Genomic DNA, 22,535 nt, shown 5'->3' with positions numbered 1-22,535 from the left:
AAAAAGTTGAGCTGGAAGCATGGTTCAAGTGGTAGAGCACCAGTTGAGCAAACAAATGGGAGGCCCAGAGTTGTTCACACCCTGGCTAACATCAGCCAAAAAAATAAAAGTATTCACTGTACAAATGTCATCAAGTCAGGAACTTGTTTCCTACGAATAAAAAAGTAAATATTTATTAAATCATCTTCCACAAAAGATACTGTGGAAATAAAAAAAATTCATAATTAGATGGACAAAATTCCACTAAAAAGTGCCTTAATGTACCAGAGGTCATATGACCTTTATTTACAAACAAACAATAGTCAATCACATTTACAGAAAGGCAAATATCACTGGAAAGACAGCACAGTGGGGTCTAACGAACTCTCAGTCAGATCTGAATTTTAGTGTTGGCCCTGCCACTTTCTGTCCATGTGACCTCAAGGAAGCACAGCTTTTCTGGGCTTCAATTTTCTCATCTTATATAAAATGAGAAGTAGAGCTTGACTACTTGCTTCTAAGCATAGCCTTTGCTTAGCTGTCAAATTTATTCTTAAATCCAAGCTTTACACTTTAGAGTGTTAATCTTGGTCAAAACTGCTTCTTCCTCCATCAATTGTGAAAACAGAGTTCTGATCACTCACTGCTTTTTCAGAAGTGCACAAAAGTCACAGTATTTTGGTTACAGTATACGTATTTAGGCTTTAAAGAACAGCAAGACATTCTAGAAACTGCCAATGACATCTGCTATACCTCCTTCTGCCTGCACTACAGGAGGAATAACCTACAGAAAAAGTGGCTACTACTTTCCACAGTGAGTCGAGGAAGCTAGGAAATGAGCTAGTTCTGCCCATTCTAAACTCTTCATCTTGAACAATAAAAAGGAATTTTAAAAATGCAACTAGTATAGGTGTATTTCTGAACAATAGAAATTTGTTCCCTGGAGAAAACTTTGGTGGCAAATTTACAAAGATACTTTTTGGTTTTGGTTTTGTATGGGTCAACCCAACCTTAGATATATTCTAAAGTTACTTTCTAGTCATAATCAAGTGGCATTTCTCAGTGACATACTACCTACTTCAGTACATCTGTGTTAAAACATTGGTAAAGAAGCATTTCCTGTTTAAAAAAAATTGCATTCACACTGTTTTTTTTTCTTCTGGTGTGTACACAGGAGTATGGACATCTAATTAAACCATAAATGCTAATGCCGCCCTGCCTAGCGTTCTAGCTGACAGTCTCGTGGTGTACCACCAAGCTCTCTGCATGCTCTGTGCCTTACCAAAGGGAAACGTCACCCTGGATTTGTGCTCGAAGGATACAATTAGATAAAGTGATACAAGAAGGGGGGGATCAGTGAAAAGCACATTTGGATTTTCAAAATGCAAGGGCAAATTTTGTAAACCAGTGCAACTATCTCCATATGTGAAATGTCAGAACCATTACACATAATTAGTTTGTGTAGGCACACATCCAAAATCGCTGCTTTCCCCCAGACCTGCCACTTCCTATAACAGACCAAAACCCACAGATCTCCAAGTGCTTACTTTGTAATGAAAATGCAAAGACTAGTATCCAGACATTTGCTTTATACTTTCCCTCCTAAAAACCTTAACCATTGTTTCAGTTAAACCACCAATGACAGGAATTCTTGGCTTTAGAACTGCCTGGCAGGGAGCAAACATGTTGGGAAATCTCACTCCATTTGCAGTTTAGAAAAACATGAAGAAAGTAGAGTGTTTATCCTAACGTAGAACAGGCTAACAGGCAAACTAGGCTAGAAGTAGAGAGAAAGAGGCTCCAAAACTTAGAAGAAATTCAACAATAATTTCGACCACTATGCTAAAAAAGTGCTTATTCTCAATCTACATTCCTAGCAGTCAGAATGAACATTTTCCATTTTGCCCTGCAAGAATTTTTCCCTCAACAATATAAACATTTTTAGTTAAAGGAAACAGATATTGTGATAAAATGAAGTGTAACAGGAGAATGTCCAATATCGCTTCATAAAACAGAATACTTGAATGTGTAAACACTTGTCATCTCAAATTTTATTTTTTAAACACAAGAATCTAGAAAAGCAACTAATTTTTTTTCCCCTAAGATACCTCTGTTAGGAAAGTTCTAGATCACTACATTTGCTTCATAACTCTACTAGTTCAAATGCAGTCAAATGCTGCTGTGGGCTCCAGGAGCAATGGCATTTGTTTACACAAAGTTTACACTGGAAGGCACCCTATGTCACTTGGCACACAGAGCAACACAGTCACCAACACTGCTTCAGTCCACACTGCCTTTCTTGGTCACTAATAATGCATAAAAATGGCAAGGAGAGCTGCTGGAAATTTTATCACCAAGCCTTTATAGAAATTTGGAATTCAGTGGATGTTGCAGGTCAAAACAATTTTCTCTGTAATAGACTCATTTGCAAAGGTTTGAAAACACAGTCCAGTCCACAAAGTAATTTAATATGATTACTGATTTTTAAAAAAATCAAAACACCTTTTTTGATGAGATAAAACAATAAAAAGAAACTTCTTCACATAGCTTTCTTAGGCTGGAAGTATACAACAGACAATCTGTATACTTTACTTGCAAGAGTCTTATTCTGTACAGATTACACAATATATATGAGCTTGATGGTACAATTCTATGTTGGCAAACACATCTGCTAATACAAAGGCACTTTGAAAACCCAATATGGTTTGGTTCATAAGTTTGCAAGGTACAAACAGTTTCACAAACATATGATTATACTGAAAATCGTCAACAACTGTGACATTACATATAAAACAGATTTCCTTTTTTTTTTTAAGTAACACTGGTTTTGTGAGGATAAAAGCAGTGGTTTCCAGCAGCTTCTATGAAGATATTTCGATGGCTGCAGGCCCACAATCTGAATTTTTCACTGGCTGGATGGGATGAGACAGAGTGAAGGTATCTAACATGAACCTCCACCACCATCACCAAAGAAGCAAAAAAGTGTGTGTGTGTGTGTGTGTGTGTGTGTGTGTGTGTGTGTGTGTGTATGTATGGGACAAACCAACACCCTAGAACAAAACCAGAAACCTCAGCAATCAGAATGGCTTAGTGAGAAGAGCACAAAGCAGACCCAATTGAGGCGCCTCCTTCTCAGTGGCACCCCCGCGGCTGCACACTTGGCTGGCTACCTGGTCTGCTTGGTGCAGGGAGCTGTGGCGACGATTTCTCGAGTTTAAAGAGCTGGGTACAATATTTTGGATTGCACAGTACCAGAAAATTTGGTCCAAAAAATAATTTCTCTTCATTCGCTACATGGCCGCAAAGTCAATCTGTACATAAAGCTGTCTCACTCCAGCCTGAAAGTTAGAAAGGAGAAAATTAGGAAATCAGCCCATAACAGACTACATAGAAAAGTAGGAGAAGAAAAACAAACAAAATAAAACTTTTTTTAAATAAAAAAAGCAACTAGTCACATACTGTGTCAAAGTACTATTGAAAAAAGAGGGCCCCATCTCACTTAATTTAATAACCACAGCTATTAATGGGTCACTTCATTATTTTACAATCCGAGTCCACTCTTTCAATTTTGGATATAAAACTGCTACTCAAGAATAATGCTCTGACTTTATTCTACTGCCCCCATACTGTAAACATGGCCCTCAACCTGGTCCTTTATTAGCACACAATTGACTTAAGTCCATCTCCCTTAAACAGCCCTCATTTGGGCTGGGAATATGGCCTAGTGGTAGAGTGCTTTGCCTTGCATACATGAAGCCCTGGGTTCGATTCCTCAGCACCACATATATATAAAAAGCCAGAAATGGTGCTGTGGCTCAAATGGTATAGTGCTAGCCTTGAGCAAAAAAAAAAAAGGGAAGGAAGAAAGGAAAGAATCCAGGGACAGTGCTCAGGCCCTAAGTTCAAGCCCTAGGACTGGCCAAAAAAAAAAAAAAAAAAAAAAAAAAAAGCCCTCATTAACTCTTTTCTCCTTTCTGGGTACATCCCTGTCTCCATTAACTTGGACAGTAAAACTCCCTCAACAGGTAACTTCTATTTGCTGTCTATAATTCCTTTCCTCTCAAGTCATTCCAACCAAATTTTACCTTCCACCCCTGCACTAAAGTGTCAAGGCCCCTTCATCTAGTGAGGCACTCCATTACTACCCTCTCACTGCCTCATTCTGCCTCCACCAACACTGGCCATTCTGCTCGGAACTCTGTCCTGTTCCTCAAGACATCCTCTCTCATCATAGCTCCACGAACACATCAGAGGCCTCTCTTGACCATGCGACACAAAACGCCTCCACTTCCCTAATCCAGCACAGTCACTGTGCCCTCCGTGCAACACAGTTACCCAGGGAGGAAGACCAAAGTGGACAAGACAAATCAACAATAACCTTACCTCCTAGGGTTTCTGTGCTGCTGGGAGTTTGGTGGAGGAGGGTAGATGATGAACAAATAAGCAAGGAAAGAGTATATCAGAGAAAAGGCACTGGAGTGGAGGAGGAAAATGTCTCTGCACACCCCTTCTCCCAAACCCCAGAAGTCATGATAAGGGTACTGAGCTATATTCACTGGCTCACTTCTCATTGTTCTCTGCAGAGAAATAATGGTGCCTTCTTTGTTCATTCCCAATTTCCAGAACCTTACCTAATACCTGATGCATAATACGTGACCTATGAACATTTGTTGAAGGAATTAAAATTCCATGAGTTATCTTCTTCTAATGAATAACTATAAATCAGAAACAAGCTCTTTCTAGTCCACACCATAGGAAAAGGTACAGAGCCAGGCTAGAAAGTGGAACACCACCACCACCTCCTTGCATTCAGATAGGAGGCGCTGCAGGTAAGCTCTGGAGAGGCAGATCTGCTCTAAGGAGTCCAACAGGGCTATCTTTCCTAATATTATCAGCCAGCACAGAAATCAAGAGAAATTCTCCCTAAGGTATGTCACAACTTTGACTCAACTTAGAGCACATACTATTATGATCAGTATTTTCTCTTGGTTAACACTTATGGGAGGAAAATGGGTGAATTTAGTACCCTTGAAATCCATAGCTACAAATGAAAACCAAATCCCAGTTGTTCTCGTTTTAAAACAATGCTGAGGGGCTGGGGATATGGCCTGGTGGCAAGAGTGCTTGCCTCGTATACATGAGGCCCTGGGTTCAATTCCCCAGCACCACATATACAGAAAATGGCCAGAAGTGGCGCTGTGGCTCAAGTGGCAGAGTGCTAGCCTTGAGCAAAAAGAAGCCAGGGACAGTGCTCAGGCCCTGAGTCCAAGGCCCAGGACTGGCAAAAAAAAAACAAAAACAAAAAACAGTGCTGATGGGCCGGGAATATGGCCTAGTGGTAAAGTGCTCGCCTCATATACATGAAGCCCTGGGTTCGATTCCTCAGCTGGAAGTGGTGCTGTGGCTCAAGAGGTAGAGTGCTAGCCTTGAGCAAAAAGAAGCCAAGGGCAGTGCTCAGGCCCTGAGTCCATGCCCCAAGACTGGCAACAAAAACAAAACAAATAAACAAAACAGTGCTGATGAGCTGGGAACCCATGGCTCACACCTATCATTTTAGCTACTCAGGAGGCTGAGATCTGAGGATCATGGCTCAAGGCTAGTCCAGGCAGGAAAGTTTGTGGGACTCTTATCTCCATTTAACTTCCAAAAAGTCAAAAGTGTTATCTCCAACTAACTTCTAAAAAGTCAAAGTGAAGCTGTGGCTCAAGTGGTAAAGCACTAGCCTTCAGTAAAAAAGCTCAGAGACAGTGCTTAGGCCCTGAGTTCAGGACTAGTATGAAAGAGAAAAAGCAAGAAAAACCATCTGATGAATAGCAACATGATTTATCTCACAGAACACCCAATATTTGTGTGCGTGTGTGTATACATATATATGTATGTATATATATATATATATATATCCACCCAATATTTGACATATGTTTAATAAATTCTTGTTACAGACCAAGCACTACTGTAAGGATCTTGTGAATGTGAGAAGAGATTTTGGTGGTATAAAAGCTTTATAAATTATTCTAATTATATATGATTTAATTTGTTCAATCTAGATGACTCTAGAACTAACTGCACTTAAGAATTGCTTTGTAAAATTCTTGTATTTATAATCATAAGGCAAATAAACTGTTCATATCTTTTCTGTTTTAAAATTGTTCATGAAAGCCAAATGAAAAATTAAATGGAGCTTCTCTCATTGTCTCTGGGTTTCTTTACTCCAAGCTTTAACACAGTGAAGCTGGTAATAAGAAATGAGTTGCCCAAGGCAATAAAAAAGAAAGCAGGAAAACAAAGAGGCTAGATAAATTATCTTTGCATAATCATGAGTTAATTACTCAAGCTGATATCAGGCCCCAGAGGGGCTACAGCTTTCCACCAAAGCTTGGTCTAACAGCAAAAATGCAAACAAAAATCATTTTACTTTATCCATTTGTCCCAAGGGGGATGGCTTCAAATTCTCCAGCTACTCATTTTCCTCTTTCAATTTCCTTCAAAGTAGAGAGATAAGTAGAGTTTCCAAAGACATCACCAATTCCCCAATACAAACTAGGTTTGTGTGCTTTACCAATGATAAAGATAGCGTATTCCAGCAGTAAAGGATTTTTTTTAATAGGGGGCAAGAGGGAGTAGTTACTTTGAACACTTGTAAGCTTCTCAAAGAAATGTCAGCCTGGTTCTACACACTCAGAATATCTTCAACAAATATTTATTGTTGCAGAAAGGAGAATAAAAAAGGAGTTTAAGACTTAGAAAATAATGAACAAGAATACAACTACAGAAAATTACTGTATCCTCTACCAGTCAAAAGTTATAGAGACTTTCCACTTTAGTTTTTGACTGAATACATCAGCTTCTATCCCTTGAAGATGAAGTCTCGAAAAACCATCTTACTCTATCATGATAACATCAAAATGGTGGATGAATGGGGCTAACTCCTAAAAATAATAATGGGACTCGGCATGATGGTGCATCCTATAATCTCAGCACTTAAGGGGCAGAGACATGAGGATGTAAACCAACCTAGACTACACAGCAGACCCTTTCTCAAAAGACCAAGGATTGGAGGTCTGCTGAGGACAGAGTGCTTGCGAAGCATACACAAGACCAATAGAAGTAAGAACGGTAAGAGTCTGGGTTTCTTTCTCTGTAAATTGTTTTGTGAGGAAGGATGAAGATGTTCCATAACCATACAGGGCATGTACCTGGCAGGCCCTTGGTAAATGCCAACTACTGATTCTATTGCTACTTTTTTTGTTGTTATTTCCACTGTTATTAATCAACTGATGCATGTAAACCAATTGCATTAATTAAAAACAATAAACCTATGTATATGCTGACCTGTGGATATGCTGTTTACCTCAACACCCTAAGCCCCTAAAGAGGTAGTAGGTAGTGTTCTGGTGGATTTCATGTCCATATGAAGAAAGATAAGGAGAATGGCTAAAGTTTGCCGGCAAGAAAAGTATGTCTTAAAGATTAAAGGAGCAAATCAATAAATGTGATTCACCACATTAACAGAACTAAGACCAATAATCACATCGTTATCTCAGTCAATGCCCAAAAAGCCTTCGACAAAATACAACATCCATTCATGTTAAAAGCCTTGGAGAAAATAGGAATAGAAGGAACATTCTTTAAAACAATAAAAGCTATATACAACAGGCCAACTGCTAATATCATACTAACGAGAAAAACTAAAAACATTTCCCCTAAAATCAGGAATAGGACAAGGATGCCCACTCTCTCCTCTTCTATTCAATGTAGTTCTGGAATCCCTAGCCATAGAAATAAGGCAAGAAAAGGACATTAAAGGGATCCACATAGGGAAAGAAATTAAACTATCCCTATTCGCAGATGACATGATCTTATACCTAAAGGACCCAAAAAACTCCACTCCCAAACTCCTAAAACTAATAAGCCGTTTTGGTAAAGTAGCAGGATACAAAATCAATCCACAAAAATCAACAATACACAAGCAAAAAAGGAAATTATGGGCACAATACCATTCGCAATAGCCCAAAAAAAGAATAAAATATCTAGGGATTAACCTAACCAAAGATGTAAAAAATCTTTTTAATGAAAACAATAAGAACCTAAAAAGAGGGGCTGGGAATATGGCCTAGTGGCAAGAGTGCTTGCCACATGAAGCTCTGGGTTAGATTCCTCAGCACCACATATATGGAAAACGGCCAGAAGGGGCACTGTGGCTCAGGTGGCAGAGTGCTAGCCTTGAGTGGGAAGAAGCCAGGGATGGTGCTCAGGCCCTGAGTCCAAGGCCCAGGACTGGCCAAAAAAAAAAAAAGAACCTAAAAAGAGATATCAAAGACCACCAGGAAATGGAAAGACCTTCTATGCTCATGGATAGGCAGAATCAGTATAGTGAAAATGGCCATATTGCCCAAAATGTTATACAAATTCAACACAATCCCTGAAAAAACAATGCAAAAATTCATATGGAGCAACAAAAGACCTAGAATAGCCAAAGCAATTAATTCTAGGCAAAAGAAGCAGCGCAGGAGGTATCACAATACCAGACTTCAAGCTTTACTATAGAGCCATTATAACAAAAACAGCCTGGTATTGGCACAAAAATAGACTCAAAAATCAATGGAATAGGGTAGAAGATCCAGAAATAAAACCGCACACTTACAGTCAGCTGATAGTTGACAAAGGAGCCAAAGACATACAATGGAAAAAACATAGCCTCTTCAACCTTTGGTGCTGGGAAAACTGGGCAGCCACATACAGAAAACTCAAAGTGGACCCTAGCCTGTCACAATGCACCAAGACCAACTCAAAATGGATTAAAGACCTCAGTATCAGACCTGAAACTACTGAAGGACAGAGTAAGAGGGACACTAGAACTTATAGGCATAGGCAGGAACTTCCTGAATAGAGTCTCAGGGGCATGACAGATAGGGGAGAGACTGGACAAATGGGACTTCAAAATAAAAAGTTTCTGCACAGCTAAAGACATAGCCACTAAACTAGAAAGACAGACAACCATTTGGGAAAAGATCTTCACCAGCAAAACAACAGACAAAGCCCTAATATCTGTCATCTACGGAGAACTCAAGAAACTAACCAAAAAAAAAAAAAAAAAAAGGAAAGAAACTAACCCCCTCCAAACCCAGTAAACCAATTATTAAATGGGCAAGGGAGCTAAAGAGGGATTTCACAGAAGAAGAAATAAAAATGGCAAAGGAACATATGAGGAAGTGTTCAACACCCCTGGAAGCAAAGGAAATGCAAATAAAAACAACCCTGAGATACCACGTCACTCCAGTTAGAATGGCCTATACTCTGAACTCAGGCAACAACAAATGCTGGAGAGGATGCTGAGAAAGAGGATCCCTTCTACACTGCTGATGGGATTATAAACTAGTACAACCACTCTGGAGAACAGTATGGAAGTTCCTTAAAAAACTAAGCATAGACATACCCTGTGACCCAGCCATACCACTTCTAGGCGCCTATCCTGAAATACTAAACCTGAAATTTTCAATTTTCAAAAAAATTCTAGAACAGTCTGAGTGAAATCAAGTATTTACTGGTGAAAATCCTTCAGCTAGCTAAAATTTAGATATTTCAACATTGTTTTAAGATTGTACAACTTCATTATTAGCATAAATACAGTTACATAGTTTGTCTTCTGATGAAATTGTAAGATGGACAGGCTTAATGACATGTGAATTTTTTTTTTAATTTGGAGAAAGAATACATATTAACATGAAAACTAAAATTGAAAAATGTTAAAACAAATTGTTGTGTCTCCAAATTAAATATAACCTTTCAAAACCAAACACTTAATAATTTAGCCACCCAAACATTTTTCAATGAATTTAGAAAAATAAAGCAGTAACCATCAGCTATACGTTTTCCCTTCTTAAAGTTATTTCTCTTTAGTATAGATGCCACAATTTAATGTCCATAGGATATATTTCTTAGGATAATATTGGATGAGAATATTTTTATAATTTAATAAAATTAATAGCATTATGAATATTCCCACAGCACTAGTGGTCCTCTTATAGACCAGCTTTTGGACATGGGGTTTCTGATGTGTTTACCTTACATTGTAGGTTTCTTAGTTTGAATATAGTAGACTGAAAGTTATTAAATTAAAAATTGGTTAAAATTTTAAAAAATGAGGAAGGGGATAACCGGTATAACAAGAAATGTATATGTACTCACTACCTTAAGCAGGTAACTGTAACCCCTCTGTACATCATCCTGACAATAAAAAAATAATAATAAAGCAATATACATTTCAACTTGTAAAAAAGAAAAGATGAAAGGAAACTGCTTTCCAGACTGGTTGAATAAATCTACATTCCCCCCCAACAGAGTAGAAGAGTTCCCTTTTGGCCACATCCCTGCCAGCATCTGTTACTGTTAGTTTTTTTGGTAATGGCCATTCTAACCTAGGTGAGGTAGAATCTCAATTTTGTTTTGATCTGCATTTCTTTTATGACCAGAAATGCTGAGCCTCTCTTCATATGTCTATTGGCCATTCTTGTTCTTCTGAGAAGTCTCTCTAAGACTTTAGCCAATTTATTAATTGAGTTGTTGTTTCTTTGAAGATTTGCTTTGGGGGGGGGCTTTAATTTTTTGAGCTGTAAGTATATTTTAGAACTGAGGTCCTTGTCTGATGCATAGCTAGTAAAGATCTTGTTCAAACCTGGAAAGCAGTATGGAGGTTCCTCAAAAGATGAAACATCTCTCTTCTCTATGAACCAGCAATTCAACTCTTGGGCATTTATCCAATTGACCACAAACAAGGCCACACTAAAGCCTCCATGTTCATTATAGCATTGTTCACCATAGCAAACATATGGAATCAACCCAAAAGCCTTTCAGTGGATGAATGGATCAAGAAAATGTTGTACATATACACAATAGAATTCTATACTTCCATCAGAAAGAATGATATTGCCCCATTTGTAAGGAAATGGGAAGACTTGGAAAAAATTATATTAAGGGAAGTAAGTCAGACTCAAAGAAATATAGATTGCATGTTTTCCCTCATTTGTAGTAAGTAGAATGTGCCTATAAATCTATAAGTAAACACAATGAATGGTAAAATACAAAAAAATTATACCTGGAAATGGTAAATTAAACAGGACTTGAAACATTCATAGTGAGACCAAAGGAGGATATTCTGTTTTGTTTTGTTTTGTTTTGCCAGTCCTGGGGCCTGGACTCAGGGCCTGAGCACTGTCCCTGGCTTCTTTTTTGCTCAAGGCTAGCTCTCTACCACTTGAGTCACAGAAATGGTGGGACAATTGAACAGTGGTACTCACTGGACACTATTGTTAGAAATGAACTATACAACTTGTGGGGTAAGGGGGCCGGGAGGGAAGAAACTGGGAGAAAACAATGGAAAAGGTGACACTGTTTAAAAAGAAATATACTCATTACCTGACCTATGTAACTTTAATCCCTCTGTACATCACCTTTACAATAAAAATAATTTTCTTAAAAAAATTAAAGATTGAAAAAAAAATAAAAAATTAAAGATTGGAAAGGGTAGAACCATAGCAATCTACCTACAGAGGCGGCAGACCCCTTTCCTTGTTCCCCCTCACCCTTCCTGAAGGCGAGCAATGCTGGGTTAAGGCCACTGGTCAGAGGCAGGGAGGGATCCTCACCACAGGAGACTGTGGAGGGCAGGCAGTCTGAAACCCAGGAACTCCCATTTGGGTTTGGGAGGAGGATTTTGCGTTCCTTCCTGGCTGACAGTATTAACTTCTATTTTGAGGTCAGAAAACAGCACACAAAGCTGAAGCAGGAAGCTGGGACCTATGAGTTAACAGGCACAATGGAGAAGGCAGAAGAGCTGGAAGAGACTAAGGTGGTTCCCAATGGAAGAAAAATATGCAATAGGCTTGGCAGTTTGGAGGCTTTGTGGAACCAAGGAGGATAAAGTATCTCAAGGAAAATCTAGTTTTCCTTTTCTCCCCATTTCTTGGAGTTATATTTATATGATTAGAGGTATATAGTCATTGTGCCTTTGTACTCCTCCTCTAAGAGTATCTTCTATTATTCTCACTGCTCATGAACGCCTAGATAGATTTTTCTTCAGTAGTATTTCTAACAAAACAAATTTGCATCAAAAATGTAAGATTATAGTATAATCGGGAAGTCTGTTGTTTAAAAAATTAGGTGATACTGGTCAGTTTAAAATATGAAATATTTAATTGCTTTCTAATCCAATATTCTATCTACTTCCTTTTCTCTTTCCACAAAAGCTAAACTTTTCATTTCTTTGAATCCTAAATGAAAACCGCCTGTTAACACAAAATAGTGCAAATGGATAAAAGAAGACTTTCTGCATGGATTATTATTTAATTAGTAATGTCAGAGTGTGATTCTAAAGTGCCTTCCAGCAATCGCAGTATTATTTTGTATTCAATTACAGCAAGTATATTTCTCTAGCTGTTAAAGATTAATAACTGAAAAATGAGATTTCAAAGGATAATAGCTTGATTAGTTCTAAAATAGTGACAATTTTATTATAAACAAAACAGAAAGTTCTAATTCTCCAACTTTTGATGTTATACTGTGCTCAATTTATTCTCATAGAAGTCTTAATGAGAAATTTTTTAGCCATTTTAAAACTAGTAATCTCTGATTTCAGATCCAATATAAGAAAAGTATCTATACTGACCGTGAAGGCTTATGCCTATAATTCCAGCTACTCCTAAAGCTGAGGCATGAACATAAAGAGTTCAAGGCGAAGCAAAATTAGTGAGATCTCAAATTAAAATACAATGTGAGAGCATGCACAAAAGTTAGAGCATTCGTCTAGGATGTGCCAGTCTCTGCGTTCAATCACCAATACTAAAAGAAAGAAAGGGTCAATCTGAATTCATTTCTGATAGGTAAAATTTATGAATAAGTTATAATAAAGTATAATTGAAAAGATTCTTACATTTATGAAATGAAATGTTATTCAAGTCCTGACATATAGTCATACTCTAAAGACATGCATTACTAGAGTATAAACAAAAAAGGAAAACAAATTACAAAATTTTAACTTTGTACATCTAAGAACTTCAAAAGTGGGCTGGGGATATAGCCTAGTGGCAAGAGTGCCTGCCTCGGATACACGAGGCCCTAGGTTCGATTCCCCAGCACCACATATACGGAAAACGGCCAGAAGCGGCGCTGTGGCTCAGGTGGCAGAGTGCTAGCCTTGAGCGGGAAGAAGCCAGGGACAGTGCTCAGGCCCTGAGTCCAAGGCCCAGGACTGGCCAAAAAAAGAACTTCAAAAGTAAGCCAAAAGTGTTGTTGGCTCACACCTGTAATCCTAGCTCCATGGGAGGCGGACACCTGAGGATCAAAAAGCCAGCCCAGGAACGAAATGCCATGAGACTCTTATCTCCAATGAGCTACAGAAAACAAAACAAAACAACAACAACAACAACAATTAAAAAAAACACACAGAAGTGGAGCTGTGGCTCAGTGGCAAAGAGAAAGAGCTAGCACAGCAGCCAGGCCCTGAGTTCAAACCCCAAGATCAGCAAAATAAACAAACAAAAACCTATAAAACTAATCATAAAACAACTTTAGAATTATGAAGTATTAAATGTATAAATGAAAATCCTTAGTGGGGTGATCCCTCAGTCCCTCCACCCTGGCAGGAAAAATGTGTTGAACCATATATCACAAGCTTCAAAGAGGGGTCCCTGGTGTCTGCCGGGAAGAAAGGGAAGTTGTCATGACCTTGGCAGATAGGAAGGATGAACATATCCCAAGCCCAAATGCAGGTTCCAAAACCAAAGCAGCAGCTGAATAAACTTTCAAGCTCAGCCTTTTTTGAAAGCCAAGATTTCTAAAGTTACCAGAACCTCCGTCTGCCTGCTTCATTCAATTTCAGTGATCCTAAGCCCAGACAGCAGGCTGGCACACCTCCCAACCTAGAAACGCCATTCCTTTTCAGAGAGAAAATTGCTTCTATGCCAAGGGCTTCAGAGGGCCAGTGTGTCCCAGAGGTGGGCAGGGGCAGCTCCTCTAGGAGGAGAGAGGACATGCTCCAACCAGGAGAAAAGTCAGGGGGAAGGAAGGAAGCCAGCTCAGCCACAGCTTGCCTCCTCCTGCTCCTCCTCCTCCTCCTCTGAAACATGGAGTAAGTGTGAACAAGAAATCCCGCAAAGGGCTTACAGGCTCTCTTATGAAAGTCACAATGATGCGCACTTACATAGTGTCTGTTACAAAGATCTAGTTATTAAAGTTCCAGAATAAATTAATGTTCTAGCATAGTCTTGTGTACTAGAGAAAATCCTGACTGCATGAAAGAACGGATTAGAATAAATCCTAATTACACAAGATTATGTCATTAATTCATTCCCAAAGGGACCTACTCACACATCTCTTTATTACAGAAAAGAGACTGTTTAATTTATGATAATGCCCTGGATTTAGCTGACCCATGTATTCTATTCTACTGCCCAGAACAGAAAGAGTGACAAAGAAGGAGAAGGGAAGATATACTATAGGTAGGAACAGGCAATTATGTGCACTGTGTCAGGATGACATAATTCTGCCCAGGGATGTTAAAGGTTAAAATAGAGGAGGGCTCTATCCTCCCAGACAAGCCAACAGTCTAGTGGGTTTGGAAGAGGAAACGCCTGGCAACAGAAAGCAGGAGGGAGACTTGGAAAGTTAACTGGACCATGGCAGAAAACTGGTGCTTTATGCTGATGGCAATGACATGCCACGAAAGGCTTTCCACATTTTATTTAAAAAAGAAAAATTAAACAAAAGAATAAGGCAATAAACACTCCTTTCCAGTTTTATTAACATTCTCCCACATTTGGTTTCTTTCTTACATACATATTAATCATTACTTTATATTTTTCCTGAAATATTTGAAGATTAGACATCCTGACACTACTATGATACCCTTGGCACATGGCTACTAATCTTCTCTAAGCACAATGCCATTGTTATGCCCAAAGAATGCAACACCTACATGCATAAATGAACTACTACTAGACAACCCATGTGACACTCAGAACATTTCATATGTTAGTACATTTTCAGATTTTCGGGTTAGGGATGCTCAACTGGTTACGGTCTATGAAAATGTGGCAAAATCAGGAAAACTGAAAGATGAAATATTTCCGATGTCAAGACTTTTGGAAAAAAAATACTCAACCTGCATTGAGAAAAACTCAAACTATTATAATTAAGCTATTAAAACAACAGAACATATAGTGTGATAGACCATATAGTTACTGTTAAGTACAGTGTCTATTAAGACACTATATAGTGGCTTTGAGCTAACATCATCAACCAAGTATTATGCTTATTCCCAATGTCATGATAGAATTCTTGGCCTAAAACAGACCTAACATGTCTTACAAGGGTTGTACACAGTATAATGAGAACCCACTTTTACTTGGAGGTAATCAGGTTGTAGATTTTATATATAGTCAATATCCTAAATAACTGGTACATACAATAAATTTTAAAATCCTGAAAAATGGCTAGTAACAAAGCAAAGTCATACCTGAGTGAAAATATTATGTGTTTGGCTTAATATCCACCTGGCATCAGCATCGGGTGCTACAAGTAACTTCAAGGTCCCAACATAGACATCAGAACATAAAGTCCAGAAGTGCTGCTCCTGTAAACTGTAAACTCCTTGCAACTGCTGCACCTGAAATCCAAGGGCAGACATTAACATCAAAGACAAGTGTTCCCCCCTTAAATTATTACTCAATTTATCAGTAAACATACACTTATTTTGTAGTTAAAAGAAAAAAAGAGTGCAGTGACTCACACACCTGTGTCAAGCCACTCAGGAGGCAGACTTGTGTCGAGGCCTCATCTCAGAAAATAAACTCAGCATAGTTAGAGTAAGCATGTCACCCTAGATATGTGGAAGGTATACACTGGAGGATTGCAGTCCAGCTTTGGCCTGGCCAAAACCTCAAGACCTTATCTGAAAAATAACTAAACCAAAAACAGGCAGTGGTGTAGCTCAAGTGGTAGAGAACCTCCTGTAAGAGTGAAGCCCTGAGTTCAAATCTTAGTACCAACAACAAGAACAACAAAAGATGTCTGCATCAACAATATTAATAAAGAATATTATTTTGAACTTAAAAACTTCAGGCTTGCTAGGCAGGCACCTTACTGCTGATTCACACCTCTGGGCCCCCCACCCCCATAATTATTTGTTCTTTCTTTTTCTTTCTTTTTTTTCCATTTTTTGGCAGCACTAGGATTTGAATGCAGGGCTTCGCACTTACTAGGCAGGTTCTTACAGTTGTGCTAGCAGACAGACTAAGGAATAAATCCAGCAGAAAATGGTCCTCATGTCCTTCTCTATTCCATAATTCTAGTCATTGGTCTTGCCTTCAATGTTAACTAAAGATCTTAAAAAGATTTTCTTCATTTTCCTGTAGCATTGTAATCTTCCTGTATGATTTCACTACCTTTTCAATAATGGGAAAATAGAAACCACACAGAAAATCCTTCTCACTGTCTGCTTTCCCTTTTCCACTGTCTGGTCCTATGTGTACCTGAACCCTCCAGAGTGTGGGTGTGTACTTCAACTGTCCCAAGCTCCACTCCTTCAGCCATGTCCTATGGCATCATCAATTTGTCCTGTCTTCCCCCCTGCCTACCACCACTATTCTCATCATACTCTACAATACAAAGCCACTAGATGTGTGGCTAGTAAATACATTAAACATTGAAAAAAAAAAAGTTATACCAGCCACAAGTAGCATCAATTCCATACTGGACAGTGCAGACTACAGACCATTTCCATTACTGGGAAAAGTTCTATGGGATGATGTTGGTCTAAAATATTCTATGTTAAAAACAAGCAAATACTTCTTCTCATGAAACTATACCCATATCTAGACTATGAACTCATTTCTTGGCGTCCACTAGCAATACTTAAGCCAGGTGTCAAGGCTGGAGGCTTGGCTCAAGTGGTATAGGCATGAGAAAGCAGCCAACCAAGAGTGAGGCTCTGAGTTCAAACTCCAGTACTGCTAAAAAAAAATAAATGTTTAAATATTTTTATGTTATCATAAAGGTGATGTACAGAGGGTCTACAGTTACAGAACTACATAGTCTCCCAGAATCATCTCACAGTTCTTTAGATACTATCCATATATGGATGACTCCATTTTCTAGTCCTAATCTTTCCCCAAATCCTACATTTGCAACTTCATTACCATTTCCTTGTAAGAGCAGGCAGTTCAATATAACATATCCCAACTATAACTCTTTTTTTTTTTTTTCCAGTCAGTCCTGGGGCTTGAACTCAGGGCCTAAGCACTGTCCCTGGCTTCCTTTTGCTCAAGGCTAGCACTCTACCACTTGAGCCACAGTGCTACTTCGGCATTTTCTGTTTATGGGGTGCTGAGGAATGGAACCCATGGCTTCATGCATGCTAGGCAAGTACTCTACCGCTAAACCACATTCCCAGCCCTCCAACTATAACTCTGAATGTGGAAGGGCTGTCCATACCCAAGCAGACACCAACCTAACCTCAATGTATACAAGTAGCCTTAGTGTTTACCAAGCTGTGAAAGAATGCCTTTCTCCCACTCACTAGGAATCCACCACCCAGCAAGCATCCTGAATGTCCACCTCCATCTTCACTGTCACCACTACAGTCTCAATCACCATTTTCCCCCTCACTTAAGATGACAATGGTCTCCTGACTGGTTTTCTCTGCTTCCCATAATTTGTTCAGTACATAGAGAAAAGTCATCTTATAAACACAAGATCCATGACACTCCCCCAAAAGCCCCTGATGCTTCTCATCAACCTAGAGCTAAGTCTAAGTCTTAGTGTCCAATGCCACTACAGGATGCACTGCTGCCCCCTCTCTAACCCTTCAGGCCACTCCTCACTTTCTGTGCCATGCCTCAGCCACAATGGTCCTCTTTCCTTTCTTCAAACACACTCACTTAGCTCCAGCCATAGCCCTTCCATGTTAGTGGTGTTCTTTCTGGAATATTACTCTCCAGGGTTGTCCTGGATGGCTCCTCTGGTTTCAATTTCTTGAATATGACTTGCTCAGTAGCCATCCATGCCTATCCCACCACCTCACTTTCTTTCTTTTGCAATTATTATCTGTGAGCTCACCAAGAATAGAGCCAGCATTATAGCCTCAGCATGAAGACTACCTGCTATACAGTGAGAACTAAAACAAACTATTGTTATGTAATATTTATAATAAGTAATAATAATAAGTAATCATTTCTTCTGCTGTCTATATTCTCTATTTTAAAAGAACTGCTTAATTTTTAGATGAGGAAACATTTTACTACATTTTCATTAGTCAAATTCAGCATTTTCCACTGGTTTTATTCTGGTTTGTATAAATGGCATTTGTGGCCAGTGTTTAATCTTGAAAGACTAAATTATACACACATGTGACCTATATTTATGGAAGCTGAAAACAACATAAAACTCATGGTTTAGAAGCTAAGAAACTTACCCTCTGATAGCACTGAGGCAGAGAATTTTCCAGCAGAGGAGGAGTTCTTTGCATTAGTATTCCAACTGATTCTCTTAAAAGAGGAATAACACTAAGGAAAAAAATAACAAATGATCAAGGCCACATTCTGACAATCTCATCTGGCAAAACAGTAATTGTTCTTTCCTACAGTAGAACAAAGTAAGATTTATCAGCCTCATACATGGGATCAGTAAGTGATAAATGTGATCAATAAGTTATCAACTAAGAGTTAAGAGAAAATAGATCAATGTACAAAAGACAACTTATAAAACAGAATAATGAATCATCTAAGTCTAAACACAGCATGAGTTCAACCTTCTAAGGTAAGCACAGCCTTAAAAGCTCATTGGTTCTTAAGGCTAATCAAATATGTACATGTATCTATCTTAATAATTTTGTAAAGAAAAAAACAAAAATAAATGCATGAGTCCATTTGTTGACTATTTCTCACCTGTTAGTAGTCATATTATTTAAAGTATATAGGAACTGGACATCAATGGCTCATACCTTAATCCTACCTACTTAAAAGATCTGAATATCATAGTTGAAAGCCATCATAGGCAAGAAAGACTCTTATCTACAATTACCCACCAAGAAGCTAGAAGTGGAGCTGTGGCTCAAGTAGTAGAGCACTAGCCTTGGGCGCAAAAACTCAAGGACAATGCTCAATCCTTGAGTTCAAGCCCAAGACACACACACACACACACACACACACACACACACGAATCATGGCTGTATCTACAGATGTAATAAGCTCAGCACTTCTAAGGATAGGACCCCCAAAATAGTGATGTAATTGGTCTTCAAGCCTACTGCTTTAGTCTGTATGGGTGATTAAATGTACAAAATCCAATAGTATAATGGTGAGCTGTCTCTAATGCAGTGTCTTCCTAATCTAGCTAAGTATCAAAATCACCATGTCTTGTTTGGTGTGCATTCTGACAGACTGAATCAGAGCCAGTGAAGGAAGGCCTAGGCACTTATGCACTGACAAAGGTCTCCAGAGGTAACAAAGGCTCCACCATTCATAGGAGGGACTGAGTTGAAGGCAGAAGGACCTTCATTACCCTTAGTAGCTTAAGCCAATGATTACTTTTAAATTCTAAAGAATCTCAAATTGTCCAAAGTCCAATTCTCTTTATAACAGCTATGGAGCATCTATCTTACAGAAGAGTATAAGTCCCACTGTACCTTAAAAATTAGTGGTACTTCTGACAGGTAATAAGAAAAGAGAAAATATTAATGACCAAAAGGAATAGAAACAATGTTTGTACTTCCCAATACCATATTCCCAGGGACCTAGTAAAGTACTGGTCACAAAGTAGACTCATGGTAATTGTTGGTGAATGATTTAAAAGATACACATATATCAGGTACTTCAAGATCAAATAAAAGGAACTAGGGATCTATTCTTGTATTTAAGCATAAGTTTTTGTGTAATTTGTTATTATCCATAGGTAATGAGGGCAACCATTCTTCATAGAAGTACAGAATAATCTATACAAAATATAGGCTAAGGCAGAACGAGCAAGAGCTTGAGATCAGTCTGGGCTACAGAGCAAGATCCTGTCTCAAAATATAAACAGAAAAGCAATGATGTCTATGAAAGTATTACATTAAATGGGAATTATAAGGTAGTTTCCTTCTTACTCTATACTGAAAACTACTTTAAGAGGTGAACTGTGTCTTTGTGTTGAGTCCCCAGGATCTCAGACAGTGTTTGGGATATAAATATACATGGAACAGAATTTACAGCTGACTGAATCACACACAGCTAAGTTTTTAAAAGTATACTCACAGCCAAAGGCCAATAATAAACCTTTTAGAATACATAGGATTTTTAGCAGTTAGAGAAAAGGCAGAACACACAAATACATCTGGAGAAACGGAAAGGATTTCTAGCAGAAACAAATGCCATAAGGAAGGAAGAATAGTGACAGAAAGGACCCATTAGCTTAAGTGATAAAGTACTGTCTGAGGCCTTCCATTTTACAGTTTCTGGACAAGTCAAAGTCAGGATTGAGAAATTTAAAGAAAAAATAGGCAGAAAGCAGATGGAGGTTGGAGTTACAAATTCTAACAGTGAAGAATTGTTATTTACCCATTTAAACTGAACAGGAATATGTTTATGTTCTGTGATACTGTTAGATAGGTAAAGATTTCTGGGCAAAATGCACACACTTATAAGCCAGGAGCTGTTGGCTCACATGTGTAATCCTAGCTACTTAGGAAGCTGAGGTCTGAGGATCCCAGTTCAAAGACAGCCTGGGCAGGAAAAGTCCACTAAGACTCTAACCTCTAATTAACTACCAAAAAAGTTCACATTTCCCTTTGGTTCCTTATTGGATTTCTTATAAAATGAGGCTCCAAAAACAGCTTTCCATTTGAGATTAAGAAAAGTAATTTCCCTAACCATGTGCCTCCTAAATTTAGGTATTCTGATAATTTCTTTACTAATTTTATCCTAAGAAATTGCTACTAATTGCTACATATATGAGATGGAATCACACACAAATAAAAATCATGACATGTGAGTTCCACTTCCAGTAAATATATTTCACTGATAGCTTTGGGGAAATCACATCACCTTCCAGAACAGCATTTTTCTCTTTTATAAAAGATAGAGATTACATATCCAGGCAATTTCCCCTATTTTAATATTTCTCACTCAATATGAAAAAGTGGACAAACTATAGGAAAGCTAGGATATATATACATATATGTATATACATACTATATATACATACACATATATATCCTTTAGACACTAAAGAAAAAGTATCATCAAAATGAGACAATAGACACTTGGCAAGCCAATTCACCCCACCACTAACGAATAATGATTTCATTAAGCAATCAGTACAGCCAACAGTTATTAAGCACCGATTAGATACTCAGCCTAGGACCTACTCCAGGGTTGTAGGGCAACAACCTGACACAGCTACTGCCATCCTGAGCCATACGCCATACACACCATGATTGCCAAGGTAGTGCAGTTGACAATTACCATTAAAAGGAATACATGGGCCTGTACAGCTGGACCCTAGTTCCAGGGAGGCTCCCACTCTTTACTGACTTGGCTATTTTGTAAAATTCAGAATGCTGCCTCCTTAGGTAAAATTTAGATGAAGCATATTCAACAGCAAGCACTTTGCCATAGCATATGAACATTTCTCATCACTTTTGTCCAATAGCAATTTTAAAATAATGTAACAGGCCGGGAATGTGGCTTAGTGGTAGAGTGCTTGCCTAGCATGCATGAAGCCCTGGGTTCGATTCCTCAGTACCACATAAACAGAAAAAGCCAGAAGTGATGCTATGGCTCAAGTGGTAGAGTGCTACCCTTGAGCAAAAGAGGCTCAGGAACAGGGCCCAGGCCCTGAGTTCAAGCCCCAGGACTGGCAAAAGAAAAGAGAGAGAGAGAGAGAGAGAGAGAGAGAGAGAGAGAGAGAGAGAGAGAGAGAGAATAATGTAAAAAAATCTAACAATTTTAGCTGTCAGAGGTCAGAGCCACACTAGGTCTTAACTGTTGCAGGTGTTTGCTCAATCCCACAGTGACATCTGCAGAGCCAAGACCAATTTCCACAGTGATTTCAAAGACCATAAAAGGTAAAAGACACTGGTAGAAACTTCAGCTTTTGGCTTTTAAAACTGTGTCTATTTGGGATCTTGTGTCCATATTTGTTTGATTAACTATCATAATGGGAAATTACAGAAGAGATTTCGGCATGGACCTATCTAGCCATAATGAAAGGATATGTAGAAAAAGACAAGCTTAGCAAATTCCTGACTGAGTGAAGACTGAGAGCCACAACCAAACCCAGAAAGTAAGCATTTGGCAACAATTAGAGGTTCGCTTTTGGTTGACTAACTCAATTCTAACTCTCACAATGAAGCACTATTTTCCTACTATATATGAAAAGGGATGAGTCATTAGGTCTGAGGTTACCAATCACACAAGGTAATAATTTTATTCTTCATGAGCTGAATGTAAAGCAAATTTATAATCATATGTTAATGAATCTAAATAATCTAAAAGCTTAAATTATATAATACTAATAAAACAAGC

At 38.5% G+C, this 22,535-nt stretch overlaps 1 protein-coding gene across 1 annotated transcript in view; it reads right to left on the bottom strand.

Moving 5' to 3' along the window:
* Nucleotides 1–2,794: 2,794 nt before the first annotated feature.
* Nucleotides 2,795–22,535, bottom strand: part of Slc30a7 (solute carrier family 30 member 7) — a 56,481-nt gene continuing 36,740 nt past the window's right edge. Inside the window, exons 9-11 of the mRNA XM_048352052.1 lie at nucleotides 18,446–18,536; nucleotides 15,491–15,640; nucleotides 2,795–3,317 (exon numbers count right to left, since the gene is read on the bottom strand). Of these exons, the coding sequence (XP_048208009.1) occupies nucleotides 3,270–3,317; nucleotides 15,491–15,640; nucleotides 18,446–18,536 (289 nt within the window). The 3' untranslated portion in view covers nucleotides 2,795–3,269. The remainder of the gene's footprint in view (nucleotides 3,318–15,490; nucleotides 15,641–18,445; nucleotides 18,537–22,535) is intronic.

This window comes from Perognathus longimembris, chromosome 7 (assembly GCF_023159225.1).
Source record: "Perognathus longimembris pacificus isolate PPM17 chromosome 7, ASM2315922v1, whole genome shotgun sequence".
In the NCBI taxonomy this organism is placed as follows: Eukaryota; Metazoa; Chordata; class Mammalia; order Rodentia; family Heteromyidae; genus Perognathus; species Perognathus longimembris.
Note: the sequence above shows the minus strand (reverse complement) of the source record. Positions and strands in the feature narration are given on the sequence as shown.